The sequence below is a fragment of the Oncorhynchus nerka genome, linkage group LG15, assembly GCF_034236695.1.
Source record: "Oncorhynchus nerka isolate Pitt River linkage group LG15, Oner_Uvic_2.0, whole genome shotgun sequence".
In the NCBI taxonomy this organism is placed as follows: Eukaryota; Metazoa; Chordata; class Actinopteri; order Salmoniformes; family Salmonidae; genus Oncorhynchus; species Oncorhynchus nerka.
This window is the reverse complement of record NC_088410.1, coordinates 62504388-62531999: the sequence shown is the minus strand read 5'-3', so window position 1 is coordinate 62531999 and position 27612 is coordinate 62504388. Positions and strand designations below refer to the sequence as shown.

General features: G+C 40.9%; 1 protein-coding gene across 1 annotated transcript; it reads left to right on the top strand.

The window, feature by feature from the left end:
* Positions 1 to 2930: 2930 nt before the first annotated feature.
* Positions 2931 to 27369, top strand: LOC115143083 (E3 ubiquitin-protein ligase MARCHF9-like). The gene is made up of 4 exons (XM_029683105.2): positions 2931 to 4607; positions 23237 to 23392; positions 23642 to 23834; positions 26264 to 27369. The coding sequence occupies exons 1-4, from the start codon at positions 4263 to 4265 to the stop codon at positions 26596 to 26598; spliced, it is 1029 nt and encodes a 342-aa protein (XP_029538965.1). The 5' UTR covers positions 2931 to 4262; the 3' UTR covers positions 26599 to 27369.
* The last annotated feature ends 243 nt before the right edge of the window (positions 27370 to 27612 follow it).

Sequence of the window (27612 nt, the reverse complement as noted above, 5' to 3'; positions counted from 1 at the left end):
GCCTAGAGGTGTGTTTTGGGTCATTGTCCTGTTGAAAAACAAGTGATAGTGGGACTAAGTGCAAACCAGATGGGATGGTGTATTGCTGCAGAATGATGTGGTAGCCATGGTGGTTAAGTGTGCCTGGACTGTAAAATAAATCACAGACAGTGTCACCAGCAAAGCACACCCACACCATCACACCTCCTTCTCCATGCTTCACAGTAGGAACCACACATGCGGAGATCACGCTGCGTCTTACAAAGACACGGCGGTTGGAACCAAAAATCTCAAATTTGGACTCATCAGACCAAAGGACCATTTATTTGGACTGCAATCTGAGGTGCAGTTAACTCTAATGAACTCATCCTCTGCAGCATAAGTAACTCTGGGTCTTCCTTCCCTGTGGCAGTCTTCATGAGAGCCAGTTTCATCACAGGGCTTGATTGTTTTTGCAACTGCACTTGTATAAACTTTCAAAGTTCTTGAAATGTTCCGGATTGACTCATCTTTATGTCTTAAAGTAATGATGGACTGTCGTTTCTCTTTTTTTTGATTTGAGCTGTTCTTGCTATAATATGTACTTGGTATTTTACCAAATAGGGCTATCTTCTGTATACCACCCCTACCTTGTCACAACACAACTGATTGGCTCAAACGCATTAAAAAGAAATAAATTCCACAAATGTACTTTTAACAAGGCACACCTGTTAATTGAAACGCATTCCAGGTGACTACCTCATGAAGCTGGTTGAGAGAATGCCAAGAGTGTGCAAAGCTGTCATCAAGGCAAAGGGTGGCTACTTTGAGGCGGGCAATTGGCCATCGAAGGTGAGCATTTTCCCACTATAGTCTGTTACAATGCCAAACTGCAGTCAGGTCAAGACCCTGGTGAGGAAGATGAACACGCAGATGAGTTTCCCTGACACGGTTTCTGGCAGTTTGTGCAGAAATCCTTTGGTTATGCAAACCCACAGTTTCATCAGCTGTCCGGGTGGCTCATCTCAGACCATCCCGCAGGTGAAGAAGCTGGATGTGGAGGTCCTGGGTTGTCATGGTTACACATGGTCTCTGGTGGACATTCCCGCAGTCAGCATTCCAATTGTGGCATTGTGTTGTGTGAAGAAACTGCACATTTTAGAGTCACCTTTTATTGTCCCTAGCACCTGGTGCACCTGTATAATGATCATGCTGTTTAATCAGCTTCTTGATACACCACACCTGTCAGGTGGATGGATTATCTTGGCAAAGGATAAATGCTCACTAACAGGGATGTAAACAAATTTGTGCACAACATTTGAGAGAAATACGTTTTTTGTACATATGGAACATTTCTGAGATCTTTAATTTCAGCTCAGGAAACATGGGACCAACACTTTACATGGCCTAACATAAATAATTGTTTGATTCCCTAAACAGATCTGCTACTGAGATAAACCATTTTTCTTGTTATGTGATCATTGAACTCATCTGTCATGTGACCATATTTTCAATGCATTATTATAATGAGCTTATACTTGTTTCTTTCTTTCTTTCTTATTTCCGTAGGCTAGTTTAAGGATCCGCCCCTTTTTTCAATTTTCGCCTAAAATGACATACCCAAATCTAACTGCCTGTAGCTCAGGCCCTGAAGCAAGGATATGCATAATCCTGGTACCATTCGAAAGGAAACACTTTGAAGTTTGTGTAAATGTGAAAGGAATATAGGAGAATATAACACAATAAATCTGGTAAAAGATAATACAAAGAAAAAACCAAACGTTCTTTTTTTGTACCATGATCTTTAAAATGTAAGAGAAAGGCCATAATGTATTATTCCAGCCCAGGTGAAATTTAGATGTTGGCTACTAGATGGCAGCAGTGTATGTGCAAAGTTTTAGACTGATCCAATAAACCATTGCATTTCTGTTCAAACTTTTTTTTATCAAGACTGCCCAAATGTGCCTAATTTGTTTATGAATAACTTTTCATGATCAAAATTGTGCCCTCTCCTCAAACAATTGCATGGTATTATTTCACTGTAATAGCTACTGTAAATTGGACAGTGCAGTTAGCTTAACAAGAATTTAAGCTTTCTGCCAATATCAGACATGTCTAAGTCCAGGGAAATGTTCTTGTTACTTACAACCTCATGCTAATCGCATTAGCCTACGTTAGCTTAACCGTCCTGTGGAAGGAACACCGATCCTGAAGAAGATTTATTTTTCAGCTCATTTATTATTGAGTGAAAATCTTCTGTGTACATGTGAGGCGCACGTGGATCCAGCGCTCCGTAGGCTGCTGCATGTGTAGCCGATAGAGAGCATCCTGCCCCTAGAGAGTTCGACCCAGGGTGACTCTCCGCGGGTGTCCGGCCGGGCCAGACAGCGCTCATAATACACACAAGGCTTTACCCTCGCTCCCATATCTCTATGACTAATGTTTTCATCTGGCTGTGATTAAACTCTAATCTAGTTATGGCATAATTAATCTATTTAATCGTCTGATGCTGCTTGGCCCGAGTTCTTTGAAATCTTGTTAAACATTTTATTTGTGGCATCAAGTACCACCTGGCTGAACTTAATGAAAGAACACCTCAATGGTGGGGTGGCCAGTGAAGCAATGTGCATCATTACAACATCCATGTAAGACCCTAGTATCCAGTTTAGGTGATAGGCCTAGACTTGTTTGAGAAAGCTTTGAATAAACGATGCATAGGCACATGTTACAAGAGAGAGATATTTGATAAAAGACACACCCTATTGCAATGGCAGACTACTAATGTCCGTCCTTGTCCATACACCGTTTAGATTTCCCGGGATACTCTGACTAACACGTGGCCGCAACGTCACATGGAAATCAGCACCTCGGACAGCGACTTCTGCCAACCCGCAGCAAAACGGTGGAGCTTTTTCCTTTACCGATAGACGGTGGAAGGAATAATCATGAGAAAATGATTCGACAACAACAATATAGATAAACACATCTGTTTCAATTCGGCTAGCATGCATTTCCATGGCAGGATCCTCCAGTTATCAGATTTCGATGGAGGCACGTTTGCTGTCGGAAGCAAGTATTTCAGCGCAACCATGTAAATTAACGTCTTGTTGTTATTAATTGAACTGGTGAAATTAGTTATCGGTAGTAAACGAACCCGTTATTTGATGGCAAAGTTTAACTGGCATAGCGAAGTAATCGCTTCGTTCGCCTATTCTGGGAGGTTCTTCCCTGGCATCTTCGTTCTTCCTGGTTTGTGTTGTGCAGGAATCATTACAGAAAGAATAAAAAAAGCAGCATGGAAATTCAATGGCAAAGTGATGTGCGTTTTTCTACACATTTTTGGTGTCTCGTCCGATTCTGTTTAAAATGCAAACACGTTGGATAGTAGTGTCTCTCGGACTTGTGTGGAGGGGGAACAGTGTGGACGTAGCCTATTCTCTATCTATCAGCCAGAAGAAACACGGTAAGGAAACAGGGGAAGAGAAAAACGGTGATCTGATGGCTAGCATGCCATTGAGGGACAAACAAGAGAGATGATTGCCATCTCGTTTTAATTTCAACTGGCCTTTTTTTGTATGGACTAAACAGCTGAAAGCAACACCCCAAAATGACTCGGTGGAATTATTCATGCCATAGCATTAATATAATTTTATATTATACCTGAGACTCCAAAGCTCCTCTGAACCCCTCTCAATCTTGCTCCGCTCTCGTCTTGTTGAAATAGAATATCACATTTTCGCTCAAAACCATGTTAAAGGTTCCCCTTAAATACAGTTCCCGTTAAATTCAAGCTTTGGCATTGTCCCATGAGTGACTGGGTCGAAAATGAACGTGAGGGGATTCCGTTTGATCTTATTGCTGTTTGGATATGCTAATCGCTCACACTGAAAGCTATATCATGATGGTTTTGTATTGGCATCCGTTGACTCCCGAAAAGAAACCGTCTCTGCCCATCCATTAAAAAACTTCCGCATTGACTATCATAGGCTACACTTGGTAACAGAAAAAATGTATAAAGGAATGATACAATCTATTTACATTGTCATATTTGGATTTCTATTGACCAAGATTTGTGCCCGGCAGCCATACTTTTTATAGACACCTCTGAAATTTTGTTTTGATACCATAGCTAGAGAAGGCTACTTGAAACAAATAGCCTCGCACTTGGCAATAATAATAATAATACTAACAAAGCCCCCGTTGGCTCCCAAATCATGCAAACTAAATGCCTGATTCATCCAACTCCCTTTATTGATACCGTCTATTTCGCCCTACAGCTGCATTTTGCCTATGTGGGCTAGTTCATGATGTTTAAGTACCGGATCCGTATGTTTTTCAATGAACTGAAAGTGCTGGTTTTCATGCGGTCTGGCTCAAGACGGGAGACCGATTCAGACACAGACACAGACAGGCGCACGAGCAGCATGCGAGGGCTCGGGGTAGGAGGCTGCGGGTGGCCACGCTTCGACTGCTCTACTCGGGACGATGAGGAGGAGTACTATGGCACCGATCCCCGGCCGCGCAGCCTGGCATTCGAGGAGAAGGATCCGAAGCTCCAAGCAGGCCTGGACGCGGTGTCGCTCACAAGCAGCTTGGACAGTGGCATGCGCTCGCCGCAGTGCCGGATCTGTTTCCAGGGCCCCGAACAGGTAGGCTCCCCTGTCCTCAACCGTAGCCCTGCACTTCACCTATCTATCCAAGTCTAGGCTACCCTTCCCCCTGCTCCCTGTGACTACCCATTGTTTCCAGGGTTATTTCTATAAGTTTCTTCAAGGCTTATAAGTTGGTTCTTTGCATGTACTGTATTTCAGGTCTATACATAAGCACACACTGCAGGGACGCTCAGGTATCCCTCTACTAGGCTATGGCAAACAAGCATGTCTTTTATCAGTTCAAAGATCAAACTGTTTGGATCAAGCCAACCTTTGTCTCCAAAGACCCCATATTGGCAGGGCCTCCCGAGTGGCTCAGCAGTCTAAGGCCCTGCATCTCAGTCCTAGAGGCGTTACTACAGATCTGGGGTCATTCCCTGGCTGTGCCACAACTGGCCATGGCCGAGAGTCCCATTGGACAGGGCACAATTAACCTAGCGTCACCCATGTTAGGCGAGGGTTTGGCCGGGGAGGCTTTACTTGGCTCATCTTGACTTCTAGTGGCGGGCCGGGTGCCTGCAGGCTGACCCGGTTGCCAGTTGAACGGTGTTTCCTCTGACACATTGGTGCGGCTGGTTTCCGGGTTAAGCTGGCAGGTGTTAAGGAGCGCGGTTAGTCGAGTCATGTTTCGGAGGACACATGACTCCATCTTCTCCTCTTCCGAGCCCGTAGGGGAGTTGCAGCGATTAGACAAGATTGGGTTGGTAAAATATATATATTTTTAAATAATAATAATATGACATATTGGCTCCATACAGACTGTTACATTTTCCTGGAACCCAATAACTAAAACGGATACAAACCTTTTAACTTAATAAACTTTGTTGACGTGCTTCAGCATCATCATGTTCCAGCTGCAGCCAAAACAGACAGTGATACAGGTTCCTTCTATTGAGGAGTTTAAACAGGATTTTGGTTGAATTCATTGAGACCCTATTAGGATGCCAAAAGTCTAATTTCAGAAAGCAACACATAGAATATGGAAATGTCTCCAATGGGTAAAACATTGTTGTTTTGTTGCATACATTGTTCCATACACACATTGTTCCATACATTGTTCCAAACATACATCTTGTTCCATACATTATTCCATACACATGTTGTAAAAATAAATAAAGGAAGGAATCCACTGCATGCCGAAACGTTGGTTGCATTAACTGTTTGGGAGCATAATTAGGGTATGCGACTTACCTTCTTTATTTTTATAATTTACTTCTTTCTCATTAGTCAGCAGCTCTATAAAGGTTTTGGTGGGTGTGCGTCAGTTTGTCTTTTACTAGACCATACACATGTTGTTCCATACATTGTTGCACACGTACATTTTGTTCCATACATACATAGTTACATACATACATACATACATACATACATACATACATACATTACATACATACATATATACATACATACAGTGGGGGAAAAAAGTATTTAGTCAGCTACCAATTGTGCAAGTTCTCCCACCTAAAAAGATGAGAGAGGCCTGTAATTTTCATCATAGGTACACTTCAACTATGACGGACAAAATGAGAATTTTTTTTTCAGAAAATCACATTGTAGGATTTTTAATGAATTTATTTGCAAATGATGGTGGAAAATAAGTATTTGGTCACCTACAAACAAGCAAGATTTCTGGCTCTCACAGACCTGTAACTTCTTCTTTAAGAGGCTCCTCTGTCCTCCACTCGTTACCTGTATTAATGGCACCTGTTTGAATTTGTTATCAGTATAAAAGACACCTGTCCACAACCTCAAACAGTCACACTCCAAACTCCACTATGGCCAACACCAAAGAGACTGAATCTGCAATAGGTAAGCAGCTTGGTTTGAAGAAATCAACTGTGGGACCAATTATTAGGAAATGGAAGACATACAAGACCACTGATAATCTCCCTCGATCTGGGGCTCCACGCAAGATCTCACCCCATGGGTCAAAATGACCACAAGAACAGTGAGCAAAAATCCCAGAACCACACGGGGGGACCTAGTGAGTGACCTGCAGAGAGCTGGGACCAAAGTAACAAAGCCTACCATCAGTAACATAATACGCCTCCAGGGACTCAAATCCTGCAGTGCCAGACGTGTCCAGGCCCGTCTGAAGTTTGCTAGAGAGCATTTGGATGATCCAGAAGAAGATTGGGACAATGTCATATGGTCAGATGAAACCAAAATATAACTTTTTGGTAAAAACTCAACTCGTCGTGTTTGGAGGACAAAGAATGCTGAGTTGCATCCAAAGAACACCATACCTACTGTGAAGCATGGGGGTGGAAACATCATGCTTTGGGGCTGTTTTTCTGCAAAGAGACCAGGACGACTGATCCGTGTAAAGGAAAGAATGAATGGGGCCATGTATCGTGAGATTTTGAGTGAAAACCTCCTTCCATCAGCAAGGGCATTGAAGATGAAACGTGGCTGGGTCTTTCAGCATGACAATGATCCCAAACACACCGCCCGGGCAACGAAGGAGTGGCTTCGTAAGAAGCATTTCAAGGTCCTGGAGTGGCCTAGCCAGTCTCGAGATCTCAACCCCATAGAAAATCTTTGGAGGGAGTTGAAAGTCCGTGTTGCCCAGCAACAGCCCCAAAACAACACTGCTCTAGAGGAGATCTGCATGGAGGAATGGGCCAAAATACCAGCAACAGTGTGTGAAAACCTTGTGAAGACTTACAGAAAACATTTGACCTCTGTCAATGCCAACAAAGGGTATATAACAAAGTATTGAGATAAACTTTTGTTATTGACCAAATACTTATTTTCCACCATAATTTGTAGATAAATTCATTAAAAATCCTACAATGTGATTTTCTGGATTTTTTTTCTCATTTTGTCTGTCATAGTTGAAGTGCACATATGATGAAAATTACAGGCCTCTCTCATCTTTTTAAGTGGGAGAACTTGCACAATTGATGGCTGACTAAATACTTTTTTGCCCTACTGTACATAATATTGTTCCATACATTGTTCCATATATACATGTTGTTCCATACATTGTTCCATACATACATGTTGTTCAATACATTGTTCCATACATACATATTTTTTCCATATGTTGTTTCCATGTAGATAATTTCAGGGTAAAACAGGCAGTGGTTTCACCACCAAGAACCAGATACAAATTAATACTGTAGGTACATACCATGATTTTAACAGAAGTGCTTTCGATATTAATCTGATTGTTGTGATTTGATTCAATGTCAGTCTGAACCTGACACTACTGTATAACACCAACAGTCTTGAAAGGTTTTCATCAATCGCAAACCTTTTCAGGATTTCATCACAGGCAAAAAGGAAAACACCAATAATGTGAAGAGGTGTACAACATGTTAGAGAGCAACAATGACATACAGTAGTTTTAACACAGTAGGACATACCTAGTCCGTTGCACAACTGAATGTATTCAAACGAAATGTGCTTCCACATTTAACCCAAACCCTCTGGATCAGAGAGGTACGGGGGGCTGCCTTAATCAACGTCATAGGCGCCCAGGGATCAGTTGTTGTTTGGGGGTTAACTGCCTTGCTCAAGGGCAGAACGGACAATTTCTCAACCTTGCCAGCTCGGGGATTCAAACCAGCGACCTTTCAGTTACTGGCACAACACTCTTAACCTCTAAGCTACCAGTAGATAAAGTGAAATACAGTTGTAAAGTGCATCCTGGGTAATGCATTTTATGACCTTTGCCCTTTTATAATGACATCCAATCACAATTAATCAACAAAGATTATTGTTTGCACAAAATATTTTAAACATATAATACTGTACATATAAAAACAAGTCTAATTCAATCTATTAGTGATGGTAGAAAATGTCTGTTACTCTAGCAAATCAACTTCCTGTATTCTTGAGTAAATTAAAATACATTTTGTTTGAATTGGGCTATTTGTCAAAGAGCTCAAAATAAAAAAAGGCCCAAGCTAAGTCTAACTTTGGGCTGTAGTTTTATAGATAGGAACAGTCTCTGTTGCAGCACCATGTCCCGTGATATAGGGATCCCCTTAGGGAATCAAATGAGACAGGACCTTTGAACACTTTTAATTAGGCTTGGTGGTATCCTTTGAAAGGAGGCACGTGGGTCCATTAATAGAGTGGAGATGACAACATTGCATGGAGTTGATTTATAGGAGTGTCGTGATGGGGACTTACTGTGCAGGGAAATAAGAGATGAAGAGAGGACTGTGGAGTCTGCAAGACAAAAACCATGTAGCTAGGGGTATAGTGCCCTAACCTTATCACAAATCTACAGTCAAGTGTATTATTCCACATCTGCACTGGGGAATGGTATTCCTTCCAAACCTCTAACTGTACATGTATATTAAACGGGTCACATTTTCTAATTTAGCCGAAAGACTGCAGATAAAGAAGAGCTTAGGAAGTGGGTTTCGATTGGGAGGTCGAGGAGTCTTTTATCCTAGATGATAATTCATTTTCAAAGTGTAGCAAGTATGATTCTAAGAATATCCTTGAAACGGCTGGCTATAGCTCTATGTTATTTGTAGTGAGGTAATGGTGGTGGTGCACGTGTATGGACCCAGGCTCTGCTGGTTGAAGAGTGCTGATGTGTAAGGCATTGGACTGCAGGCAGATTCTGACATTCATCCAACATCACTGGAGAGACATGCTCATGGAACCAAGTGTGCCCACAGTGGATTGTCTAGATGGACAACTCCCACATGCAATCCCAGGGTTTTAGCTGAAACACACCACGAACACTGTATTCCAATCCATTACATTAAAGATATAATCAACTGGAGTCGGTTAAATCTCATTCTTCCATCTACCTGTGTATTTGTTCTCTGAATAGAAACTATACAGAAAGTGGTCATTACCATATGGGTGAAAGAATCTGATTACCTTGTGCATGAATTCATATACACTGTTTTGTCACACTGGTCTAGTCAGAGAGGAATGTTGTAAGTTATGTCTGAGACCAGAGACAATAACAACCTTTCTGTCACCGTCAGGTGTTTCTGGAGCACTAACTCTGTGTAATTGTGCACATGTCAACAAATATGTATGTGCGGTTGTGTGTGTGTGTGTGTGTGTGTGTGTGTGTGTGTGTCTTATGTAGTACATCCTAAATGATATGAACCAAGCAGAGAGCAAGATAATAAAGGGGCGATGATAAGAGATGGAGAAAGACAGTGGGGGAGGGGAAAGAGACAAAGGAGAGCGAGGGATAGAGAGAGGGGGAAGTGAGATGGACAGTTAGGTAAAGTGTAGTATGGTGGGAAAAGAACAATAGAGAAGGAAATAGGTGATGAGAAGAAAATGCAGATTTGAGGGATTCTGTTATCTCTTTTAAAACCATATGGTTAATTGAGAACATTCATTTGTACATGTACCTTTCTAACTTTTGAGGTTTCATTATGATGATTCTATGTCAACTATTCACAAAAAGGTTACTCTTTGGCTTTAATATTGGTACAGTTTGACATTTTCAATTTTCATACATCAGCCCTTCCTATAGCCAGGTTATATTCAACTTGATAAACACTTGAATGTCAGTTGTGTTTTCAATTCATAAGGTTAACTGGAATTCCAATTCCATTTTCAAATGTTTCTAATTGAATGCCATTGAGTAAAATATAAACTACCTTTCAAAAGTTTGGTGTCACCTAGAAATGTCCTTGTTTTTGAAAGAAAAGCACATTTTTGGTCCATTAAAATAACATCAAATTGATCAGAAATACAGTGTAGACATTGTTAATGTTGTAAATTACTATTTAAAAGAGGGGTGGGAGGCCCAGATGCACAACTGAGCAAGAGGACAAGTACATTAGGGTGTCTAGTTTGAGAAACAGATTCCTCACAAGTCCTCAACTGGCAGCTTCATTAAATAGTACCCGCACAACACTAGTCTCAACGTCAACAGTGAAGAGGCGACTCCGGGAAGCTGGCCTTCTAGGCAGAGTTTCTCTCCCCAGTGTCTGTGTTCTTTTGCCCAGCTTAATCTTTTCTATTTATTGGCCAGTCTGAGATGTCTTTTTCTTTGCGACTCTGCGTAGAAGGCCAGCATCCCGGACTCGCCTTTTCACTGTTGACGTGAGTTTTATTGCTTCTTTAATCAGGACAATAGTTCTCAGCTGTGCTAACATAATTGCAAAATGGTTTTCTAATGATCAATTAGCCTTTTAAAATGATACACTTGGATTAGCTAACACACCATGCCATTGGAACACAGGAGTGATGGTTGCTGATAATGTGCCTCTGTACACCTATGTAGATATTCCATTAAAAATCAGCCGTTTCCAGCTACAATAGTCATTTACAACATTAACAATGTCTACACTGTATTTCTGATCAATTTGATGTTATTTTAATGGACAAAAACTTTTGAACGGTAGTGTACATTTCAGTTAATGGGGGCAATTGAAATGGAATTGATCCCAACCTTAGTTATGGTCAGCCTTTTACCCAACATAGTGAGAGGTAACCGTTGGCCTTGAAACAACTTCATGAAAAAGCTGAGGATTTTGAGGAGCACAACATTAATCACATACAGTGCAATTGCACTACACCTATACATACATATATATATATATATATATATATATATATAAAAAAAAATTAAAAACCTTTATTTAACCAGGAAGGGTTCATTGAGATTCAAATCTATTTTTCAAGAGCGCCCTGGCCAAGATAGGCAGCACCAAGTCATTACAAAAAAATTACAGACAGACAACATGAAAAACTACAAGTAATCTAGTAAAAAACATTGAATTCACAAGAGTATAAAACAGCAAATTAAAAACATTGACAGGTCAGGGAATCAGCCTCAAAATCCTTCATCAGTGATTTAAAAACACCAATCGGGACAAGTTCTTCCAGTTTAAAAGTATTTTGTAAGGTGTTCCAAGACGATGGCGCAGAGTACATAAAAGCCCTTTTACCAAATTCAGTTCGGACATTTGGAACAGTTAGAGGATAAAGTCCAGTGAACGAAGAGAGTACCCACCACATTTCTGAACAATAAAAATGCACAAATAAAAAGGTAATAAACCAAAAATGGCTTTGTAAATAAAAGTATACCAGTGACTGAGCCTACGAGTGACTAGAGAAGGCCAGCCATCCCTGGTATACAAAGTGCAGTGGTGCGTAAGGGTTTTGCAGTTTAAAATAAATCTCAAAGTGCCATGGTAAAGAGTGTCAATTGATCTCAAACAATGAGCGGAAGCATTCATATATCAAATATCCCCATAGTCTAGTAAAGGCATAAATGCAGCTGATACTCGCCTCCTTCTGGCTTCAAAAGAAAAACAGGCCTTATTCCTAAAATAAAATCCCTTTTCAGCTTCGTTTTTTTTGTAAGTTGTTGAATATGCAATTTAAAAGAGAGGTCGTCATCAATTAAAATTCCAAGATATTCATGAGGTTACAACCTCAGTCTCCTTGCCTGACAGGTAGTAATAGGTGAAAGGTTCAGAGGTCTTTTTCTTGCATTAGAAAACACCATTAGTTTAGTTCTCAGTATTGAGGATAAGCTTCAATTGACACAAGGTATGTTGAACAGTATAAAAAGCAGTTTGCATATCATACTTCTATCACAGTTTCTCTATTCCTTCTCCTCATCAATTCTTCAGGTTAAGTGTCTCGACAGGTGATGGCCCGACCTCCGTGGCGCTTGCCATTTATCTTCGACAAACACAATTAGCCACCTCGTCAGGAGGTATCAAATATTCATGATCATTAGCAGCCCGTTCTCCAGCGGCTCGGTGATGGGGGTGACTCCCTGTTGACACTGTCAACCTGAGATGGAGAGATGAACATGCTGTGTCACTGTGGGTCAACCGGCCTGGGCCTGTATTCACAAAGCGTCTCAGAGTAGAAAATTGGTTGTAAGTGGTGAGAATAGAGACATTTTACTCCTACTGTTATGGGTAAAAATAAAAGCTATGCATGAAGCCTCTTTAGTCATTAGAGTCACACCTAGTCAAAATATATTTAGGAGACCTCATGAGCTGTCGTAACCAGTTAAGAGTTACCTGCAGGTGTCTTGATTAGGAAAATGCAGCGAGTCAGCGATTCCTGCGCCACATGCAATTGACTTGGAGTTGTTAAAATAATGTTTTGATATTTCTATGAGAACCATAAATAATCTAGACCTACATGCAATAGTATCTCTTTCGCTTTGACAATGATTTCACATCATATGTACCTAGAACCCCTACCCACTGGGCACAGAAGTCAGTTCACCATCTAGTTTTGGACTTGTCGACTAATGTGAATTCAATGTGAAATCAACAAAAAATGTCACCTTGTCATTGGGTTTAGGGTAAAAAATACGAAATGACCCTACGTTAATGACTTTTTTCAAATTCAAACCGTTTTCCAGGTTGATTCAACATCGTAACAATATATTGTTTTGTTGAAATCTATCACATGGAAACAATGTTGATTTAAACAGTTTTTGCGAAGAGGGTAGGCTATAATAAACAAGTTTTTCTTTTGATTATTTAATTACCTGCCTTCCATTGACATTGGCGTGACATTTTGATAACCATGTAAATCTCTCTCGAACAAGTTGAATATTACCAATATATTCACGTTTATTTACTCTCAGATTCAAACATGTTAATTAGCATCAAAGTAGACCATGCAAAACTAAAAATCCCTGCAAGGCCAGCTCCTGCATGTCATCACTAACTGAAACCTTTGCTAACAGGTATTGTGTCAATTGAAAACATGCACAAGACAGATCACAGAATTGTCCATTTTAAGAAATGTAGCCAATTTATTACATTTACTCAATTTAAATTTATAAATTATTACTACATTTAGCTAACATTAGATAGTTAATCCAGATATTCTGACCTTTGCCTCTATTTCCAGTCTTGTACAGGTCATCATGGCATTTGTAGTTCTTTATTATAGCCACATTCGCAGTAAATTAGCATTTCATTTTGGGGGGGTAAATACTTGCAAATATATTGATAAAAGTCACCTTGTCCTAGAGAGATTTACACAGTTATCAAAACATCACGCCAGGGTAAGCCTACATGAAAACACAGTGTTTCTAAAATACCCTATTGGAAAATGAATGGTGGAAAAATGATTGGAACCATTTCCCTGTTTAACTGCTAGGTTTTATGGGTATTATGACTCATACTGTGGTACTCTATGTCATAATTGGTTCACCTGTCTCTCCATAACATCGCATTAACAAATAAATCATTGGTTACTTAGCTGTCTACATGATTTGATTTATAATGCATTATGCCCAAGGAGCAGATTCACTTCCCTTGAATTAGCCTATATAATGTTGCTGGTTCTTTTTGGACCCAGCTACTTCAGTCCTTGCCAATTGAACCATCAACTGCTGTGGATATTTATATGCCCCGAAACAAATCTTATTTATATTAAGTTGTTATGATGGGTACTCTGTGCGTGTTTTGAGGTTGGGAATCAAGTTTGGTCCCACCCATGCTCAATACTCCATACTTCATCCCCCAAAACATCATCGTGACAGAGAGACAAAGATACAATCCAGCGAGTGATTGTTGCTTCCCAGGATATTCATAGGGTATTCCAATAATGTTCATGACAGACAAATTCCATGAATTGTTCAGGAACGTTTTCAGTACTCTGTGGAGACATTCTTTCAACATTCACTTTGTATATGAAAATAATGTTTTGTCCATGTCTGTGATTGTTAGCTGAGACTAAGTGTTGATTGACGATAATAAGTATTGATCAAGACTGAGATACACTTGGTTGCAGGATTCAAATACAATATAATGTTCATAGAATGAACTAGAGACCAATAACCCATCTCAATGTAGAAAACAAAATCTGGGCAATAGGGGTGAGAGAAATTAGTCCTACTATTTTGGATGAATTAGGATGTATCACAGTGGAAATAATCACTGTAATTGAATGAAGGAAAATATCAAAGCACCAGCACTGACTGACTATGATTACTCCACATACAGTGCCATCAGAAAGTGTGAGACTTATTCCACATTTTGTTCTGTTACAACCGGAATTTAAAATGGATTCAATTTAGATTTTGTGGCACTGGTCTGTACACAATACCCCATACTGTCAAAGTGGAATTTTGTTTGTAGACGTTTTTGGGGCTCAGCTGGTAGAGCATGGTACTTGCAAGGCCAGGGTTGTGGGTTCGATTCCCACGAGGGGACCAGTAGTAAAAAGTATGAAAATTAATGCACTCACTAACTGTAAGTCGCTCTGGATAAGAGTGTCTGCTAAATTACTAAAATGTAAATGTAATAAAACAAATCAAATCTGAAATGTCTTGAGTCAATACGTATTCAGCCCCTTTGTTATGGCAAGCCTAAATAAGTTCAGTAGTAAAAATGTAAAGTATGTTCATGAAATGGACCGCATAAAAGCTCAAGAGTGTTTTTGTGTGCGTAATTGTAAAGTGTTTTTATCCTAAGTGGACACTGGGCACTACATAATTTCAACATGGAAAATTGGGTAACATTTGGTTGAGACATTGATCAATGAGATTACAACCTATATTCACCCACTCAAAAAGACAGTTGAATTTCCAATGCTTTCAACCATCTAAAATCACAACCAAATTCCAATGGAAAAACTATGTCTGATATTGTTTGGTTAAGTTGTCACACAAACGTCTTATCACTTCACTTTCAACCATTTAAAAACGCACAGCAAAGTTCAAATGGGAACAAAATGTCAGATATTTCATTAATTTATACAGTACAAAAGAGGAATGTGATATCACTGTGCTTCAACTAATATAAAAAACAAATGACCTGGATTGCAGTTGAGATGACATTAAAAGTACATGGTGCAAGTGATCAATGCCGTTCAAGATTCTGCATAGATTATTACAGCGATTTTGAAGATCTCCACAGACCTGCGATGACCTATGTATGCTATTTTGAACATGCATGCTTTATATGATTACTGAAGAAGAAATGTATAGTTACAGTAACCTCAAAATGTGCCCATGGATGTGTTACTCATTTTAAGGTCAAATGTTACATTCATTTGCAAGATCGTCTTAACTTTTATAAGGGCACAAGGTGAGACCCAAATGCAGACACAGGAGGCAGATGGTTGAGCTCCGATATTTATTATAACAAAAGGGGTAGGTAAAAACAGGTCAGGGACAGGCGAGAGTTTATAAACCAGGTCAGAGTCCAAACAGTACCAGGCGATAGGCAGGCGCGAGCTCAGGACAGGCAGGGGTTCAGTGATCAGGTTCGAGTCCAAACAGTACAAGGGGATAGGCAGGCTCGAGGTCAGAACAGGAAGAGTGGTCAGGCAGGCGGGTTCGGCGTCAGGACAGGAAAGGGTCAAAACCACGAGGTCTAGGGAAAAACCAGAGACTGGGAAAAATAGGAGCTAGGACAAACACTGGTTGACTTGGCAAAACAAGACAAACTGGCACAGAGAGACAGGAAACACAGGGAGAAATACACTGCTGATAATAAGCGACACCTGGAGGGGGTGGAGACAAGCACAAGGACAGGTGAAACAGATCAGGGCGTGACAACTTTAGGCTATTTACCATATTACAAAAGTCAAATTGAATGGTGCTTGCATGTTAATGCAGCAAATAACAACATTTGAAGGAGATGTATCTTCTGCTTGGATAGCTCCATCTGTGCCACTAACTTAGTCTGGTTTTAATTCTAGTTTGTCAACAAATTAATAATTGACATGTTGGATTCACATCTCCATCTCAACCTAAATCAAATCAAACTTTAAATCACTTTAAATTAAGTTTGATTTGAATTAGTCCTATTCTTTAACTTTGATATGTTGGATTCATGTTTCCATCTCAAACAAACATTTAAGTTATAGAATAGGAATACATCAAATCAGACTTTAAATACACTTTAAATAAAGTTTAATTTGATTTCTTCCTATTTAATTTAGATATTTGGTTGAGATGGAGATGAGATTCCAACATATAACTATTTTATTTGTAGACAAACTGTAATTAAAGCCAGACTAAGTCAGTGGCACAGATATAACTATCCAAGCAGAAGATACAGTTGAAAGCGGAAGTTTACATACACTTAGGTTGGAGTCATTAAAACTTGTTTTTCAACCACTCCACAAATATCTTGTTAACAAACTATAGTTTTGGCAAGTCGGTTAGGACATCTACTTTGTGCATGACATAAGTAATTTTTCCAACAATTGTTTACAGACAGACTATTTCACTGTATCACAATTCCAGTGGGTCAGAAGTTTGCATGCACAAGTTGACTGTGCCTTTAAACAGCTTGGAAATTCCAGAAAAGTATGTCATGGCTATAGAAGCTTCTGATAGGCTAATTGACATCATTTGAGTCAATTGGAGGTGTACCTGTGGATGTATTTCAAGGCCTACCTTCAAACTCAGTACCTCTTTATTTGACATCATGGGAAAATCTAAATAAATCAGCCAAGACCTCTGGTTCATCCTTGGGAGCAATTTCCAAACGACTGAAGGTACCACGTCCATCTGTACAAACAATTAGTATGCAAGTATAAACACCATGGGGCCGTCATACCGCTCATGATGGAGACGCGTTCTGTTTCCTAGAAATGAACGGACTTTGGTGTGAAAAGTGCAAGGACTTTTTTATTTATTTTTTAACTAGGCAAGTCAGTTAAGAACAAATTCTTATTTTCAATGACAGCCTAGGAACAGTGGGTTTAGGCAATTCAGGGGCAGAACGACAGATTTGTACATTGTCAGCTCAGGGATTTGAACTTGCAACCTTTCGATTACTAGTCCAACACTCTAACCACGAGGCTACCCTGCCGCCCCAGAAAAGGTAACCTTGTGAAGATGCTGGAAGAAACAGTTACAAAAGTATCTATATCCACAGTAAAAGGAGTCCTATATTGACATAACCTGAAAGGCCACTCAGCACGGAAGAAGCCACTGCTCCAAAACCGTCATTAAAAAAACAGACTACGGTTTGCAACTGCACATGGGGACAAAGATCGTACATTTTGGAGAAATGTCCTCTGGTCTGATGAAACAAAAATAGAACTGTTTGGCCATAATGACCATCATTATGTTTGGAGGAAAAAGGGGGAGGCTTGCAAGCCGAAGAACACCATCCCAACCGTGAAGCACGGGGGTGGCAGCATCATGTTGTGGGGGTGTTTTGCTGCAGGAAGGACTGGTGCACTTCACAAAATAGATGGCATCACGAGTGATATTGAAGCAACATCTCAAGACATCAGTTAAAGCTTGGTCGCAAATGGGTCTTCCAAATGGACAATGACCCCAAGGATACTTCCAAAGTTGTGGCAAAATGGCTTAAGGACAACAAAGTCAAGGTATTGGAGACCTCAATCCTATAGAGAATTTGTGGGCTGAACTGAAAAAGTGTGTGCGATCAAGGAGGCCTACAAACCTGACTCAGTTACACCCGCTCTGCCAGGAGGAATGGGCCAAAATTCACCCAACTTATTGTGGGAATCTTGTGGAAGGCCACCCAAACAAAAACAATTTAAAGGCAATGCTACCAAATACTAATTGAGTGCATGTAAACTTCTGACACACTGGGAATGTGATGAAAGAAATAAAAGCTGAAATAAATGATTCCCTCTACTATTATTCTGACATTTCAAATTCTTAAAATAAAGTTGTGATCCTCACTGACCTGCTTTTTACTAGAGGTTAAATGTCAGGAATTGTGAAAAACTGAGTTTAAATGTATTTGGCTAAATTGTATGTAAACTTCCGACTTCAACTGTACATCTCCTTCAAATGTTGATATTTGGTTGCGTTGACAACCAAACACTTCATTATCCATAAATATCATGACATTTTAAATCAACCGGAGCTTGAAACCCTAGGCATACCATATCGTTTGTTGAATTCTGGGTTGAATTCAAACAATTGGTGTTGATGACTTGTACAGTATGCCTAGGGTTTCAAGCTTTGGTTGATTTAAAATGTCATGATATTTAGTGATATTGAATTGTGTTGCGGCCTGAATAGCATCATTGATCATTGATCAAGTATTGTCACATTTGATTTGATCTGTTAAACCTACCCTTTGGAATTACTTTGATAACAACAAAGAATCTATTTAGTTTTTAAGTGGAGATCTCTCAACAATCATTCTAACGATAGCATATTGGTAATAGTCAGTGACAAATAGCTAAGCGGGGGCTTGGTTAAAACCTTGGATGCGAGAACATGGGGTAGCTGTAGTTTGGTCAATTCTCCAGTAGGAGGTGCTGCCCTGCCTATTGTATTTTTAAAATTAAGATAGTGGATATAACCTTGAAAAACTATCATTGTTTTTAAGGTACAAATTAAAAATATTTTATACAAGGTCTGTCTATGTTGAAATGTGGTTACCATGAGGGACAGGGGATACCTAGTCTGTTGCACAACTGAATGCATTCAACCAAAATGTGTCTTCCTCATTTAACCCAACCCCTCTGATTCAGAGGCGCAGGGGGCTGCTTTAATCGACGTCATCAACACCCGGCGATGCAGTTGTTGGGGGTTAACTGGCTTGCTCAAGGGCAGAACGGCAGATTTTTCCACCTTGCCATCTCTGAGATTCAAACAGTGACCTTTCTGTTACTGGCCCAACGCTCTTAACTGCCAGGTTACCTGCCACCCATGTGTGCAGATCAAATCATGTGGTTGAAATTTCACCCTCAAAACAAGAGTTGATTACTTTTTTCAAATCCAATGCAGATTCTGCATCACAATACATTAAAACAATGTTGATTTATCCTGTTTATGTCCAGTGGGATGCCATTGGCTTTCTGGATGGCCATGCCGGCAAACAGGCAGTGAGACATGTGCGCTGACTCACCAGTCCACCCCTCCTTCCCGTCACCGTCCTCCCTTCCACTTCTCTCTCCTCTCCGTCTCTACAGCAGCCCTGTGGCTATCTGGAATCTGAGCACACAAAAACACATACATATACTCTCTCTCTCTCACACACACACATACACACACACACACACACACACACACACACACACACACACACACACACACACACACACACACACACACACACACACACAGGAGAGAGAGAGTGTGAGAAAGGTAAACAATATGAGGGGGGAACACAGCAAGCGAAAGAGAGAGAAACAAAGAGGAGAAGGAAATGGGCAGTGGGGAACCGTAAGGGCCTTCAGAGAAGGGTTAGGGTTATAATTGTTGTATTTTTTTAAATATACATTTAGTTAGAATTTTTATTTAATTCCTATATTTTCAATAATATTTCAATAAAATTCGGATTTAATGTCTTCAGTTTGTTTTGGAAAGGAAAGGGTTAACATTGAAGAGAGAAAAAAGATCCAATCAGGATTTTTATTTGGTGGTCTCTGGGGATAATATAAAATAAAGCTTTCTGGCTTAGCTGTTGGCTAGGCCTTCAGAAGCTAGACAGGAGGCCTTTGCAATTCAACTGTATTGGAGCAGCATCCGCGAGTGAAAGTGGAATCAACCAATCACATTTTGACTTGCAATGGTTGAGACCGTAAAAGAAAAAAAAAATGGAAACGGATGCCATCTCGAAAGCCTAGAGACACGTCACTACCACACTTATCCATTATATTGATCAGATACTCAAGTAGCCGCTCTAACAATGGAAAGACATTTATTTAAAAAATGTATGGCAGTTGGGAGGAGACCATTCTAGCCAATGAGAGGGCAGATGTGTGTGAACAACAGGCACAACTCAAATATAACGTTTTTTATTTTTCAAGGTTGCCTGGATGTCTTGTGTCATACTTAGTACACTCATAGCAACCTAAACATTACGAAACTTTTATTCAATCTAATAAGCCATTACAATGTTTTTGACCAAATTCTCAGTAACCAGGTTTCCATCCAACCTTTTTATGCAAGTATCGCGGTATCGGGATACCCCCTGTATATAGCCTCATTATTGTTATTTTATTGTACTACTGTAACGGATGTGAAACGGTTAGCTAGTTACCGGTGGTGCGCGCTAAATAGCGTTTCAATCGGCGACGTCACTTGCTCTGAGACCTTGAAGTAGCGGTTCCCCTTGCTCTGCAAGGGCCGCGGCTTTTGTGGAGCGATGGGTAACGATGATTCGTGGGTGACTGTTGTTGATGTGTGCAGAGGGTCCCTGGTTCGAACCCGGGTATGGGCGAGGGGATGGTCCAAAGTTATACTGTTACATTGATGCTGTTTTTACTTGAGTTTATTTGGTAAATATTTTCGTAACTCTTTCTTGAACTGCATTGTTGGTTAAGGGCTTGTAAGTAAACATTTCATGGTAAGGTCTACTACACCTGTTGTATTCGGCACATGTGACAAATAAAGTTAGATTTTTATTTGATTTGAATGTGTCAAAGACCTAACTGGGTCCAGCACCACACGGTATGGCTTGTTATGCACTATACATGTATAAACAAAGTATGTGGACACCATTTCAAATTAGTGGAATCAGCCACACCTATTGCTGACAGGTTTATAAAATCGAGCACACAGCCATGCAATCTCCATAGACAAACATTGGCAGTAGAATGGCCTTACTGGAGAGCTCAGTGACTTTCAACGTGGCACCGTCATAGGATGGCACCTTTCCATCAAATTTCTGCCCTGCTAGAGCTGCCCCGGTCAACTGTAAGTGCTGTTACTATGAAGTGGAAACGTCTAGGAGCAACAACTGCTCAGCCGCGACGTGGTAGCCCACACAAGCTTACATTGTCTGTCCTCAGTTGCAACACTCACTACCGAGTTCCAAACGGCCTCTGGAAGCAATATCAGCACAATAAATGTTCATGGGAAGCTTCATGAAATAGGTTTCCATGACCATGCAGCCGCACACAAACCTAAGATCACCATGCGCAATGCCAAGCATCGGCCATTGGATTCTGGAGCAGTGGAAATGCATTCTCTGGAGTGATGAATCAATCTTCACCATCTGGCAGTCCGATGGACGAATCGGAGTTTGGCGGATGCCAGGAGAACGCTACCTGCCCCAATGCAAAGTGTCAACCGTAAAGTTTGATGGAGGAGGAATAATGGTCTGGGCTATTTTTCATGGTTCGGGCAAGGACCCTTAGTTCCAGTGAAGGGAAATCTTAATGTTACAGTATACAATGACATTCTAGACAATTCTGTGCTCCTAACTTTGTGGTAACAATTTCAGGAAGGCCCTTTCCTGTTTCAGCATGACAATGCCCCCTGTGCACAAAGCGAGGTCCATACAGAATTGTTTGTTGAGATCAGTGTGAAAAAATCTGACTGGCCTGCACAGAGCCCTGACCTCAACTCCATCGAACACCTTTGGGATGAATTTGGAACGCTGACTGCGACCCAGGCCTAATCGCCCAACATTAGTGCCTCACAGCAATGTTCCAACATCTAGTGGAAATCCTTCCCAGAATGGAAGCTGTTAGAGCAGCAAAGGGGGACCAACTCCATATTAATGCTCATGATTCTGGAATGAGATGTTCAACGAGTAGGTGTCCACATACTTTTGGTCTTGTAGTGTATTGTTGTCAAAGACCTGAATGGGCCCAGCACCACATGGTATGCCTTGCTATATTGTTGTGTGCATGTTTGTGTACTGAGGAACATACTGAGGGACAAGAAAGCCACTTTCAATTTCATTATGTTGGGGACTTTCATGGTGTAATGTGAGTAACATTATATCTCTTGAGTGTGTCAACCTGGTGCCAATCATCTACAATTAATGTGGGGGCTTATGTCAGGATTAGCAATGTCATCCTCTCCCAAATCATGTAAAGCTATACAGCTGTACATTCTCTCTCATTAACAACTTCAATCATGAAATGTGAGCTAAATAAATGTTCTGCATTCAACAACTTCCTTGTTCTTTGCCTGTGCTTGGGTAGTTACAGTACAGTATCCTGGTCTTATTATGTACCATAATGCAAACTGTAATGCTCCCCTCACTTATCCAATGACATTAATATGCCTCTTACTGTACTATACATACCTGCTTCCATCACACAAAACATCACTCACCTTTTATGCACAATCCCTGTACTCCATTTTGTAATGTGTTGTACTGGACTATCCTGGCAAATTTATACCATCTTATTACCATGGAAATGCTTGTCCTCTTCCATCCAGACTACCATAGTGAGTAATGTCCTAGACTAGATGGCAGGACTTAATGGAATGGAATAAACCACAAGATGGGGATAAGCCACCTGACCTCTAACCTCAGCCAGTGGCTATACGACTTGACATTGATATTTATGTGGATCTCATGTTGAAGGGAATCAAGAATATGGCAGATGTCCTATTTTAGATAGCAATCTAGGAATACTGCCAGATACCAAGGTGTAGGTGTACTCATGTGTGTCTCAAATGACTATTCAAACAACACCCTTAAGAAAACCCTGTACCCAGAAGTGCCTCTAGAGATCCAGGTGCACACTTGTTTTTGAACATCCGTGTCAGCTTAACCAACGATTCAGTGGTTTGTGCCTGGTCTCAGGGATTGCAGGCTTTTGTAGCAACCCATTACTAATACACTTGATTCAACACATCTATGAATCATCCACATCATGCTTAGCTGAATCAGGTATTTTAGTGCTGGTCTGGACCAAAAGTCTAGGATCAAAAGACCGGAGTAGTTGCCCATGCCTTCAGTAGATATTTAGAGAGATTTAACTGAAGCATATGTCTCTGTGTCCTGCAGGGGGAGTTGCTGAGCCCGTGTCGCTGTGACGGCTCTGTGCGCTGTACTCACCAGCCCTGCCTCATCCGCTGGATCAGCGAGAGAGGCTCCTGGAGTTGTGAGCTCTGCTACTTCAAGTACCAGGTCCTGGCCATCAGCACCAAGAACCCACTGCAGGTACAGGATCTGTTTGTGTGTACGCATGTGGGTGTACCAAATCAAAGGTATTCTGTGAATGCTGAAACATAGCACTCCAATGCTCCGAAAATACATACAAATGTAACAAAACACCTTTTCACGTCTTCCTGCCTGCAACTGCATGACATCAGTGCACAGATAATTATCTCCACCAAAAAGACACACACATTGATCCACCTCTCCCTCCTTCCACCTCCCTCTTTCTCTCTCCACCCCCCCTCTCTCCAGTGGCAAGCCATCTCTCTGACGGTGATAGAGAAGGTGCAGATAGCAGCCATCATCCTGGGTTCTCTGTTCCTTATCGCCAGCATCTCCTGGCTGGTGTGGTCGTCCCTCAGCCCTTCGGCCAAGTGGCAGCGCCAGGACCTGCTCTTCCAGATCTGCTATGGCATGTACGGCTTCATGGACATTGTGTGCATAGGTAAGCTAGAAGGTTCTATAACGTAGACCTCACTGATATACTATCAAAGATAATCATAAGCTTTTGTGATTGCAATTGCAGGTATGAGTAGAGTTGCATATGACAACAAAGGAGAATACCTACATGCTTGTCACGTTCGTCATATGAAGGAGACCAAGGCGCAGTGTGGTATGCGTACATTCTCTTTAAAAGAATGACCACCGAACAACAGGCAACTACACATAGACAAGATCCCACACCAGAAAGTGGGAAAAAGGCCTGCCTAAATATGATCCCCAATCAGAGACAACGATAAACAGCTGTCTCTGATTGGGAACCATATCAGACCAACATAGACATACAAAAACCCTAGACATACAAAAAACTATAGACATACAAAAACCTAGAGTACCCACCCTCGTCACACCCTGACCTAACCAAAATATATGGAAAACAGAGACATCTAAGGTCAGGGCGTGACAATGCTCCCAGAGTTTGACTGTAGGAAGGGTGGTTGAAATGTTCCAGTGTTACAGCACTAGGTCTAGGATTTAAACAGTTTACAGATATTCTACCTTCTCTTCATAAGCTTTTGTGATTGGTCTCCTGACAGTTATTATGTCTGACCTGAACTTTGACAAGGTGAAGCATCCTACAGTTTTTTAATTTCAGTGGTGCAGTTTTCACAAGTAGGCGGTACATTTTCATAACTCTTAGTACAAAACTCAAAAACAGTTCATCATAAAAGCATTTGCTTCAAAACTCAAAGCACACTTTCAATTGACTAAGTAAAACACACAAAAATCATACAGTCACTTTTTCTCCAAACTTAATCAGTGTTTCATCTACTGTAGAAATACATGTTTTGTTAAACAACATTTTACTGTTACATAATCTGATCGCTCTTAATTGATGATCGCTTAAATGTTTGGTAAACCTAAAGATTCTAAATGTAGACCGGTTTGTCTACTACAGATTTGGAGAACTACATCATGAAAATGTATGTCTGCAATGTAGAAACATAAAAGTATGATTATTACTCAAATGTACTACTACTATGATGACTGTTGTGATTCTATTTCACAGTAAATTTTTTAAAAATCTGATATTGACAAGACCAGATATGTGCAACAAATCAAATTTTATTGGTTGCATAAACAATTTAGATGTTACAGCAGGTGCAGCGAAATGCTTGTTGTTCTAGCTCCTACAGTGCTGTAACTCAATTTCAATACAGTACCAATATGAAAATAATTCAGACAGTCCAAAACAAGAAAGAAATGCATCCCTACGGCCAATACCAAGGGTAGGCAACCCTGGTACTGGAGTGCTGCAGGCACGGCATGTTTTTTATTTAACCGACCTGGAAGACCAGGTGTGTTGAATTTATGCAATCACTGAACTGATTAATGAGCTCAGTTTGTCAAGTGTGGGGATCTAGTTGGAACAAAATAGTTCCTGCGAATCTTGCCCATCACCGGCAGCTAAAATCAAATCAAATGAGGTGTGTGTCACCCAACACTCTCTCTCCTCCTCCACTGAAGTAACGTATCTGCTCCTTGGTGCACCTTGGAAGGAACCACTTATTATGGAGAATAGGGGGGTACTCTTTTCCTGGTCCAGTCAGTGTGCCCCTTCCGCAAACTTCAGCTGACAGATCTTTTTATAAATAAATGTTATCAAATGTGGGCTTAAAAATTAACGTTAGTTATTAATTTAACATCTGAAAAATAAATTAAAAAACAGGACATATTTGAGGGGCCACGTGCCTAGCAACCTTGCACAATGAAAGGTTTTGGATGTAAGACTGGTTGCATTACAAGTGTTACCAGTTTGGTGTTTTGTAGTAAGAGTTTTGAAAATTCACCACATTCACCACAAAGCGATAAAAAAACGCTATTAACTATTGATCATTTTAACATTCATGGTCAGTTCTCCTTGAGTTGTCAGCTGTGTGTGTGTGTATAATTTAGTTAGTGAGAGCAATTTGTTTGTTTTGCTCGTTTCTGTTTGAGCTTTCATCTCACTTAGGTCGTAGTCTGTGTGACATGTAATGCTGAAAATGTACAGCCACTTCTCAAGAGCCTTGTACATCCAGACTGTTTAAATATTTACAGCATACTTGTGCAAAGGTAGCCAACAATCATTTCTGCCTTAAAGGTTTTTTCCCCCCAGAGTGTGTTCTTACTTTCTCTCCTGTCCTTCTCTTTCTCTGTGTCCTTTTATCTGTTTCCTTCTTTGTCTGGCCATTCACACTCTGCAATTTTTCACTTCTCTCCATCTATTTGCCTTCCTCCTCCATCAACCTATTTTCTATTCACTGTCTCTCTATCTCCTACCTCTTGTATCGCTCCTGCATCCCTCACGTTCATACCTGTCCTCTCTCTCTCTCCCTTTCTCTCTCTTACTTGCCCATGTCTGTCCATGTCTGTCTGGTTTTCTCTGTCCAGGTCTTATAATTCATGAGGGATCGTCTGTATACCGGATCTTTAAGCGCTGGCAGGCGGTGAACCAGCAGTGGAAAGTACTGAACTATGAGAAAGACAAGGACCTGGGCGACCCTGTCAGCTCCAGCAGCAAGGGTGGGGGGCGTGGGGGTCGAAACCCTCCCCACAGTTCAGCCGGGGCGGACAGGGGAGGCCGGGCAGGCCAGCGTGTTAGGACTATTCTCAACCACCACTGTGGCTACACCATCCTGCACATCCTCAGCCAGCTGAGGCCCAGCAATGCACGCATCAGCGCCACGACCAACCGTGAGGTGGTCATGAGGGTCACCACCGTATGAGACCGGACTCTGCGGGTGCAAGGGATTTGGACAACAGCCACCAACCCCCCTGATCCACCTCCTTAAAACCCCCAAATGACTCTCACCGTTCGCCCCTGGCCTTACACCCCCCCCCCCCCCCCCCGCACTGAGTATCTCCCTAAGCCCAAAGTGTGGCGCAGTGAGAGTGAACATAAACACAACGGCATAGACGCAGAGATCCTGCTTCTGATAACCCTCCTATGAGACACGAGGGGAGGGAGAGCAGCACAGTTAGAGTGTTGTTGAAGTTACAGACACAGACTGTAGGACAAAACCATTAATAAAAAAATACTAAAAGGAAATGGCTTCAATAAAAAAATTGAAAAAAAGCTGGAAGGCTTTCTTTCGCCAGTATTGTCATTATTCCTGTTCTTCTATTTTCTGAAGAAAACCTCAAAGTATTGTTACTGATTTAGATTTTATAATCGAGAACATGTTGAGGAAAAATGGCAAGGGACATTTTCTTACATCTGCCCCACAAACCCATGCCACCAATTTTGACCCACATCTCCCCCTCCTCAACTCAACTCATCCCTGTATCCCCATACCCTCCCCTTTTCTCTTTCTTTTTCTTCACGGTGTCTGTGAAATACATTCCCTGTCCACCTGTAACCCCTAAACTGTCCCTTTGGCGCAAAGCAGACATGGAACCCTCTAAAGGATACGAGCAAAAAAGTGCAATAAAACTATTTAAAGAGATATGACTGACACATCTGAATGAGATTCCAACATTACAATTCATCTTCTGCAATAAAGAAACCTGTACATGTCATGGTGAAACCCTGTGTGACGTCACAGTTTTATATTGTGCACAATATTTGGTATCAATAGTATATGTTGTCTTGTTTTCATCAGTTACTGTTGAAGTTCTGAGATTTGTACGTTGGAATATTTGAATATGTTAAAGTTAACAATAGAAGGTAGGTAAGCATCAATAATTAGAGTTAATCAACAGGAACAGATTCGAATTTGTCTTTAATGGTTTGAATATAA